Source organism: Pavona decussata, unplaced genomic scaffold (genome assembly GCF_977016875.1).
Source record: "Pavona decussata unplaced genomic scaffold, jaPavDecu1.1 SCAFFOLD_29, whole genome shotgun sequence".
Taxonomy (NCBI): domain Eukaryota; kingdom Metazoa; phylum Cnidaria; class Anthozoa; order Scleractinia; family Agariciidae; genus Pavona; species Pavona decussata.
Window position 1 is genome coordinate 1 of NW_028145452.1, and position 9,943 is coordinate 9,943.

A 9,943-nucleotide genomic window follows, 5' to 3' on the forward strand; every position below is an offset into this window, starting at 1 on the left:
AAGCCACACTGAGTATGAGACCCATTTTATCAGCAACTGGCGCCTACAATTACAATCTCGCCAAATGGCTCGAAGAGAAACTTAAGCCACTCTCCATCAATGACTACACAATCACTGATGCCTTTGCTTTTGCTGATGAAATCCGTACCATTTCCGTGAATGAGGATGACATCTTAGTCTCCTATGATGTGACATCACTTTTCACCAACGTACCTTTGAGTGAGACGATTAACATCCTAGTCCACAAAGCGTTCACCAACGATTGGTTCAACAAGACCTACGGCCTTAACTTGCAGAAGGATCAGCTTGCCAAATTACTGGAAATTGCTACAACCAACCAGCTTTTCCAGTTCAATGGTCTTTTGTACGAACAGACTGATGGGGTGGCCATGGGCTCCCCTCTTGGTCCTCTGATGGCTAATGTTTTTATGTGTCACCTGGAAGAGAAGCTCTCCCGTGATGGTCTGATGCCTGACCTGTACAAACGTTACGTGGATGATACCCTGGCTAAAATGCCTAGTGGTGACGCTGCCTCTGAGTTTCTCAATACTCTGAATGGTCTCCATCCCAGCATGAAATTTACAATGGAACTCCCTGTCAGTGGTAGGATTCCTTTTATTGGCATTGAAATCATCAAGTGTGGGACTAAACTTGAAACTCAAGTTTACAGGAAACAAACGAACAGTGGCTTACTCTTGCATTACCATAGCCATACCGACAAACGATACAAGGTGTCTTTAGTGAAAACAATGTTACATCGCGCGTACGCTCTATGTTCCACAACAGAAGCTTTCAATTTAGAATGTAATAAATTGCGCTCAATTTTCAGTCGCCTAGATTATCCTAGGGCTCTCATAGATTCCATCATTAGTAATTTTCTTCGTAATGTATCGGAACAGGCAGCGGAAGAGAAGCCTGAAGGCGGTCGTAAGATCAGAATTATCCTTCCTTTTAAGGATCAAGTAGCTGCCAATGCGGTTCGCAGGCAATTTAACGACCTAAGTAATAAGATTGGCCCCATACTGCAGCCAGTTTTTGTTAGTAGGAAATTAGAACATGATCTTAAGCCTAGGGAAGTTAAGCCGTCGATTGTGAATCAGCAATGCGTTGTTTACTATTTTGCATGTGATCTGTGCGATGCAGATTATGTCGGCTATACAGCCAGACACCTTTTTCAACGCGTTGCTGAGCACAAGAACTCGGCAATTGGCAAACATTTTCTTGAAGCTCACGGGAGCAAACACCTATTGAATCAGGGCCATTTTAACATCTTGAGAAAGTGTCAAAGCAAATTTGATTGTTTGGTATTTGAAATGCTGTACATCAAGAAACTTAAGCCTTGCTTGAACACTCAAACGGACTCTATACGTGCGAAACTTTTTGTTTAACCGGTAGCATTCTTCAATGCTACTATTTTAATTAATATCTATTGTCCATTTTTGTATTTATAGCCGCAATCTTGCATTTTTAATTTCACTTGATAATGATGTAATGTACATCGAAACGTCGTGTTTTTTAACCTTTTTATAATGTTTTTACGAAACGTTTTATCGCAATTTTTTATAGTCAAATGTTTTTCTAAGTCTTTGCTTCTTAGTAATTATACTAAAACAATTATTCGCCTCAGGCTCAGTAAATATTGGTGAATTATCCCCTCGACTTCGTCTCGGGGAATATTCACCAATATTTACTTCGCCTTCGGCGAATAATTGTTAAATATTCAAATACGATCCACAAAGCAGTTCCTTTTACAAATTAGCAGCTAACGTACCCCTTTGGACCATTCCCTAACTTTTATCATGCTATTACTTTTGGAGCCGAGAAAAATCAATTCTTTTCATGTAGTTGTGATTGCCCTAAAATAAATTTTAGGAAATGTGTATACGAAGACGTTTGCTAGTTTTTAGGTTGAAAACGTTACCAGTTTGATAGAAGTCAATACGGGCTAATACTAATAATTGTAAATAATGTAAATTCACATATTATTTTAAGAGTGTTGCTTATTTTCCAAAACAATAAAAAAACTAGGAAAAAAGCATTCGTTACTGTTCAAAGTGTGAAGTATAATGCAATAAGTTATTTTAGAAATGTAGAGGGTTATTGAATTTATTATTTCTCAAGTACTGTCAGAAATACATGTAACTAACTTTAGCACTGTTTATGATGACAGAATAAACATTTTGGGGAATGTACGGTTTCGTCGTCTTTAATCTTACTTTACATGACTTTGTTCATACTTGAAGTTGTCTCAAATATGTATGTCTGTCACATTTTCCAATGGATGTAATTAAATGTTGAGTAAATGAGTTAGTTTCTCCCCCTTTGCACAAGAACAAAATTTAATTTTGTCTGCGTATAAATCTATTTTTTCTTGGGGTAAATACTTCTCAAGTAAAGTTGTCTTAAATTTGCATTTGTTTCTCACATTTGTTTCTCACGGTGTGCAGTGTTGAATAAAATCTGTAAACGTTGTGCAAACATGAAGTTTGATTTATGTGCAAATATGACCAAAGTGAAGCAAATCTAATGTTTTACCTCATTTTCCCACCCTGTATATCCCTTTTCCTTGGAGAAAATGTGCGGATCTTACCCATATTAACCGGCTTTTCTTTCCTTGTAAATGTCGTGCTAACATGAGATTTGATTTGTGTGCAAATATGACCAAAGTAGAGCAAACATGACATTTTACCTGACATTTGCTCACCATGCAAATCCATTTTTCTTGGAGCAAAAGAGTGGTGTTACTCATATTTACCGTAGAGGTAAAGTTGTCTTAAATGTGTACTTCCTCCTGCACACTTACAACGGTGTGTTAATATTGCGTAAATGCAGTATTTAACACGTTTGCTTTGCTTGTAAATGTCTTGCAAACACGATGTTTGATATGTGTGTAATATGACCAAAGTCGAGCAACATGACATTTAACCTCATTTGTGGTGTTACTCGTATTTACCGCAGAGGTAAAGTCGTCTTGAATGGGCTGCACATTTGCAACGGTGAGTGAATACTGCTTAAATGTGGTATTTACCAAGTTTACTTTGCTCGTAAAAAGTCTCGTAAACGCGAGATGTTTGATTTGTGTGCAAATATGACCAAAGTCGAGAAAACCTCATATTTCCTACCCATGTAAATCTATGTTTTCTTGGAGCAAACGTGTGTCTTATCTTCACATTTAAGTTGTTACAAATGGGAACATCTTTCTCATATTTGCCACGGTGTATAAGTATTGTGCAAATGAAATAAATAAATAAGGCATCTGTCCAAGTGTCAGGTCTGTGCGGCATTCCGTACTCGAGTTATTTGACAAAATGTTCCACATAAATTTATAGAGCTTAGTATAGGGGCACAAACATGGCGGCCGGAAATACGAGAAAACATCTGGAGTTCACTTTTGCCAGAAAAGAGGTTTGTTTGCCCTTGTGAATTTTCGAATGTTTAGATTAATATTTCTCCTCAAACTTAAATTGTTTAGAGTGCTGAAAATCACCCGAAGAGTCATTTTTAAGATACGGAAAAGCTCTGTCACGGCCGTCCTCCTTATGTCACGCACGATGGAAACTCGGAAATTGAAACTGTTCTATTTTCAAAAGGAAGCACGACATCGAGCTAAGAAATTGTGAACAGACATATTTTTTAGGTAATCTTTCCTTGAATGAAGGTAAAAATTTTGTAGGCCTCCCAGTTTTGAATTCTAGAATTTGGTGACGTCACATGAAAACCAAGAACACGCAAATCTCGACTTCATGTTTGAGTCAAACATGAAATTTGGTTTTGAGCAAATATGACCAAATTTGATCAAATATGGTATTTTCTTCACATTTGCTACCGTTTTGCTACTATTGTAAATCCGTTTTTTGGTGCAGTACAATCGATGTGGTTTTGGGATAATTCATTTATTTACCAAATTAAGGTGATGATAACATGTCACCCGCCAAGCTGATCATGAATTAAAATTAAATATGCTGTATTCCGGCCTAGAGAGACTGAATATTAACATATTTACTTTTATTGAGGAACCTCTCCTTTCTTGGAGTAAATATATATTATTATACAGAGGCATTCCAAGGCTTGGTTTAACTTTATTTTATATTTTACGTTTCGCTTAGGGATATAACATACGCCGTTTTTTTGTTTCCCCGGTAATTATAGTAAAGTGTCAGCCGCTGTTATTCTTTCACCTTCATGAAACTTCACTTAAATTTTTTTGATGTTCATTTTTCATACTTTTCTATGTTCTATTAAGTTCAATCTGTTTTATCAGTCCTCACTTCAAAAATGCAATTATCAGCTTTGTTCCAATTGTTACCGTTTTAATTTTTGAGCCAGTTTATTCCTTATTTTGTCCTTTGCGTGCTGCGTTGTGTTAATGGAGGCTGTGCTACTTAGGTATAGCGATCATGACTAAAACACCACACGAGTACATACGGGTAACATACGAGTAACATACGGATACATACGAATACATCAGCTAACATACGGATACATCCGAATACATACGAGTAATACGAATGTTTTTCTCATAAAGGAAGCTCTAATTATAGGCCTTGCAAGCATTTTTTACGTCAGCAAACACGTACCCGGTTCAGTTTGAGGGGGGGAGGGTGTTGATCGGCACCCCCCCTCAGGTTTTGCAAATTTTGGAAAGGAGATTTACTCTGTTGCTGAAACTTAAGGCAGCTGTTCGTTTATAGCTTGGGGACTTTTTTAATGTGTCGACTGTTCCCAAAATTCGACATTTTTACATGTACATGGTTACATTTAAGCTTTCTGGCTTGATTTTGCACTGATTTTTTGCCATTTCCATAAGCAACTAAGGTGAAATAGTGAAATCAAGATGGCGGATCTGGTGACGTCATACGACGTCAGCACCATGCGCCATCCAAAATATATTGTCATCTTGTAGCGCAAGCTAATGGTTTTGCACTTCATGTGAATTTATTTTACGGTGACTAAATTTAAAGAAAGCCTTTGGGGGTCGATCCCTCCACCCTCCCCCCTCCACCCCCTCAAACTGAACCGGGTACGTGTTTGCTGACGTGAAAAATGCTTGCAAGGCTTATAATTAGAGCTTCCTTTATGAGAAAAACATTCGTATTACTCGTATGTATTCGTATGTATCCGTATGTTAGTCGTATGTATCCGTATGTTACTCGTATGTTAGTTGTATGTATTCGTATGTATCCGTATGTTCCGTATGTTACTCGTATGTATCCGTATGTTAGTCGTATGTATCTGTATGTTACTCGTATGTCAGTCGTATGTATTCGTATGTATTCGTATGTATCCGTATGTTACTCGTATGTATCCGTATGTTCCGTATGTTACTCGTATGTTACCCGTATGTACTCGTGTGGTGTTTTAGTCATGATCAGGTATAGCTCAGTTTATCATTATCAGGCCGGATGCATATGGTGGCTTAATCTGGTGCGTTATCTTGGCGACTCTCTTTGTAGATGTCCATCGGACATGGAATTTTGTTTATCAGCTGGGACACTCTGACATTTCAGTGTACTGAATTAGTCCGTTATCCTAGCGGCCGGCTATCTTAAGATAGTGTGCTCAACGCGCTCAGACCGAACACAGGAACGATTTTGTCCTCTTATTGTCATGGAATGATATAAGCGTGCTCTTGCTTTAATTATCCTGTTCTTCATATGACAAAATGTACAGTTACTTTTATGTCTAATTAGTGTACGAGACAGCAAGTTTTAACGTCACCTTGCGTTTTGTCGTGTTTTCCCCTTCCAACACTTATCATTATTTGTTTTAAATTTAACGCCGTTAAGTATGTCTGCCAAGAAAAACCCTTCTGCTGCCGCCCGTCCTTCTTCAAGAAAAAAAGCTTTCCGGGCCGAATATTGCGCCTCAAGCACCAGCTTCAGTTTTGTCCCAGGCTGTTGAAGTTCCAGCTGAAAATGTCACAATGAACGATGCTGTACAGTCTCAAACGCCGTTTTCGGCACAAGTTCCCAGGAGTACATGCAACCAGGTCCCTATAGTGGCGCCTTGGATGTTTCCTCCCTCGAAACCGCCATTAGTGCCTCAGTAATTCAAAGTTTGGAGGCCGCTGGCAAAATTCTCTGCTCCTTCCAGTTCTTACCCCAATCCAGTAAGCGACCCCTCTCAAGTGACGGCAGTTACCAGCAATGAGGTGGCCAACATCATGGGCTTTTCAGGTGCGACGATGATTACGTCTTTGAATAGTTCCAATGAACTTCCTACATTCAGTCAGTCTGGCTGTCACAAGCTGTGACTTGTGGCGTTTTATCTGCCCCCACCTTTGGTGAATGGTGGTCATTATTGTTAACACTTTATCCAGTAAATGAATGAGTGATTATTGTGTTACTTTTGAATAAAGGCCACACTCGTGGCAAATTAATCCCAACCGAGTGTTGTGGTTTCCTTTCGATTTATCAAACCGAGCTTGTCGCCGTTACGTAGAAAAGGTTATAAATTTGTAATTTCACTAGCCGAGTTTCCTTTCGAGACGTAACATAAACACGTTTATCTATTACGTTTGTATGATGCTGTGTTATTCACCTGTTTTTATTTCCATGTTAATTTTAATTATCTTCACGAAGCAACCAAAAAGGCGCGGATCTTTACAGATACAGTGTTATTCATGAACTTCTCTATTAATTCATTTTTGTACTTCATGAACTTCAAACAGCAGTCTTAAAACACTACAAAAACTCTTATCGAGGGAAAGTTAACAAAAGTGCAAAATCGATGTAACATAAACCAAACAATAAGCTAAAACAGCTGCGTTCAATATGATATTTATGGATTTGAACTTCCTGTGTGATAGTTGCTACATACAAACATTATCCAAATGTGATCCGCAAAGCTGTTCTCATTACGTATTAGCGACTAATCCCTTTGGACCATTCCCTAAGTTTTATCATGCTATTATTTTTGGAGCCGAACAAATACCATTCTTTTCACGTAGTTTTTATTGCTCTAAAATAAATTTTAGGAAATGTGTTTACAAAGACGTTTCAGGATAAATGAAGAAACCCGAGAAACAACAAGTCGCCATATTTCTTCATCTCATCGGAGAAGAAGCTCTGGAAATTTACAACACATTTTCGTTATCGACTGCGGAACAAAATTTCGACGTCTTATTCCAGAAATGAGATTATCTTTCTTCAGGGCTGAAATTTAAATGAACTTTCATTGAAGTCTGATAGAATTGACAAATAGCTGCGATGTTTTTAAACTATGATGTGTTTTTGGGACCATTATCACCAAATGAACACGATAAATAATTAGTCATTATTTTTTTCGCCTCTCAAAGACCGCTCTTCTTGATAGCTTTCGTGTTTTTGTGTTGCTTTTTTTGTTATCTATAGTTTTCGCCATTCGCTATTTTCGCTATTTCCGTTTCAAAGATATCTAGAAGTTCCGCTATTCACTATTTTCGTTTTTTTTTTTTTTTTTTTTTTTTTTTTTTTCATTTTTAAAGGTCGAAACAACTATGATGTGTTTTTGGGATCATTTATCACCGAATGAACGTGGAGCAACTTTCATAAAAATTATTTTATGCATGTTGTTGTTACTAAAATTTGGTTATTTTAATTATTTATTTTTTATTTCTTGAGAAACTAAATGTTCATTTTTGTTGAGACACCTCTCAGCTCTTTATGTAAATTTATGCTTAAAGAGAAGCCATTTGATTGCCAACTTTGTTTAACATACTTTATAATATGCTATATTTTATGTTTGACTAGGGCATATGTCCTTTTATTTTGTCTTTCCCCGGTAATTAAAGTCCAGTGTCAGCTGCTGCTATCCCGGTCTTACCTAACTTCACTTTAATTTTTCTGTTTTTCATTTTTAATGATTCTAATAAGTAAGGGTTTAGAGAAACAATTTAAAATAAAAATTAACCAAGAGAGACCACGAAGACATCCTGGCTTCCTTTTTTTAGGGCTTGAAAACGAAACTAGGATGTCTAAGGAACGAAGTCTCTTTTCGTTAACTTTTATTTTTAAAGCATTATTAACGAGTTTCAATTTTCGCACAAGAAATTAAGATTTGACAAATAATCCTGAAAATGCATAAAAATGTTATTCAAGTTGTGCTATGACAATAGTTATTTATATTTCACCTGCAAAAACTAATTGAACATGACGCCAACAGGGACATGACCTCACTTTGTTAAAAAAAATATCAGTTTCAGAAATATTCCGGAAAGGTTACATCTAAGCTAAAAGCGAGGTTTAAGATGCTGAATTAGACTTGTGATTTGGGCAACAACAACAACAACTGCACTTCTCTCCCGAAAACCATTGTCATCGTAAATTGTACCATTAATGCTCCACTGATGCTAATATCCATTATTGGCAACGCGTTAGTATTGGCGGCAATATTGAGGACTCCTTCGCTTCGTTCACCGTCCACCATTTTCTTGTGCAGTCTCGCAGCCTCAGACCTTCTTGTTGGGATTGTCGTTCAACCAGTCTATATTGTGTCTCAACTCAAACCTGAGAGTTCTCTGTTACAGCATGCTTACAATATGGTGTCCTTCTTATGTTGTGGTGTTTCTCTTGGTACAACGGCAGCCATAAGCGTGGATAGGTATTTGGCCCTTCACTATCACATGCGATATCCAAATTTAATGACTGAAAAACGAGCCTTGTGTACATCAGGAGCTCTTTGGTCCATGTGCTTTCTCTTGACATGCCTTTATTTCAAGAGCCGAAGCATTTATCTCCTTACAACTGTTGTTGGTTTTGCAATGTGTATCTCAGTCACCACTTTTTCTTACATTAGTATTTATCGAATTGTTCGTCAGCATCAGCTACAGATTCACGTTCAACAGCAGGCTGTGCAAAGTTTAAATACTGAACATCATCTAAACATGGTGCAATCGAAGAAAAGTGCCATAAACACTTTTATTTATTACGTTTGTATGATGCTGTGTTATTCACCAGTTTTTATTTCCATGTTTATGTTAGTTATCTTTCCTAAGCGATCCAAAAATGCGTGGATCTTTGCAGATACAGTGTTATTCATGAACTCATCTATTAATCCATTTTTGTACTGTTGGCGTCTTCATGAACTTCGAACAGCAGTCTTAAAAGCACTACGAAAACTCTTATCGAGGGAAAGTTAACAATTGGACAAAACTAATCGATGTAACATAAGCCAAACAATAGGCTAAAGCAGCTTGCCTCAATATGATATTTATGGCTCTTAGGAGCGGCTGCCTGTAAGAATCGAGAACTGCATTTCAGCGACCCCTTGGTCGAATTTCTGATATTTCGCCTGAAGATACCCTTGGATTAAATATTTTCGAAAATCATACTTTAAAGTTCCAAGGTATTTTATTTTTTGAGAAAATTGCGAGAGTTTGAAATGTGGCCTAGGTGCGGTCACGGGGCCGATGAAAACCGCGAAAATTTAGGTCAAAGGACGAAGCCCAGTTCACGGTTTAAAATAACCCAATGAACTTGAAACTTTACACAAACCTAGACCAACCATCTCACAAGACAATTAATACAATAAACATTCCAAACTCGCTGGCTGCTTTCTAAAGCATGCAGATTTGTGTACGCTACTCAAAATGGCCTCGAAACTAATGCCTATTTTCATTAAAATAAAAGTATTTCTGGTATGTCATTTTCTCTAAATTAAATCTCAGATCTCGAAAGACGAAGAAAAGAACTTTATTTGTTCCAAGTTTCAAGCTCTGATTCCAACTCTTTCCCACTCAAGAAAGATCGAATATGCGTGCGATACTTGCGGCTCGCAATCACGTCACGAATTATGAGATCAGAACCGATTCACAAATACTTGACATCTGGAGCCCGTGAATGTTTCCAAACATCACATATTGGGCCCTAAAACTTACCAGACTGACTAAAGACAGCCATTCAATGTTTCTCGATATCAGATTTCTTTCCTATTCTGCTCTAAAATAATATAGTTATTCTGGTCA

The 9,943-nt window shown here is 37.5% G+C and overlaps 2 protein-coding genes across 2 annotated transcripts; both read left to right on the forward strand.

The window, feature by feature from the left end:
- Nucleotides 1-8: 8 nt before the first annotated feature.
- LOC146484754 (uncharacterized) lies at nucleotides 9-1,571 on the forward strand. Its single transcript, XM_085104154.1, has one exon. The coding sequence runs from the start codon at nucleotides 15-17 to the stop codon at nucleotides 1,386-1,388; it is 1,374 nt and encodes a 457-aa protein (XP_084960280.1). The 5' UTR covers nucleotides 9-14; the 3' UTR covers nucleotides 1,389-1,571.
- A 6,650-nt stretch (nucleotides 1,572-8,221) lies between these two features.
- On the forward strand, nucleotides 8,222-9,144 carry LOC146484755 (melanocyte-stimulating hormone receptor-like). The gene has a single exon (XM_085104155.1). The coding sequence runs from the start codon at nucleotides 8,327-8,329 to the stop codon at nucleotides 9,116-9,118; it is 792 nt and encodes a 263-aa protein (XP_084960281.1). The 5' UTR covers nucleotides 8,222-8,326; the 3' UTR covers nucleotides 9,119-9,144.
- The last annotated feature ends 799 nt before the right edge of the window (nucleotides 9,145-9,943 follow it).

Bases quoted from the DNA above. Each gene is read 5' to 3' on its own strand.
- LOC146484754 (XM_085104154.1), top strand. From the start codon at position 15: ATGAGACCCATTTTATCAGCAACTGGCGCCTACAATTACAATCTCGCC.
- LOC146484755 (XM_085104155.1), top strand. From the start codon at position 8,327: ATGCTAATATCCATTATTGGCAACGCGTTAGTATTGGCGGCAATATTG.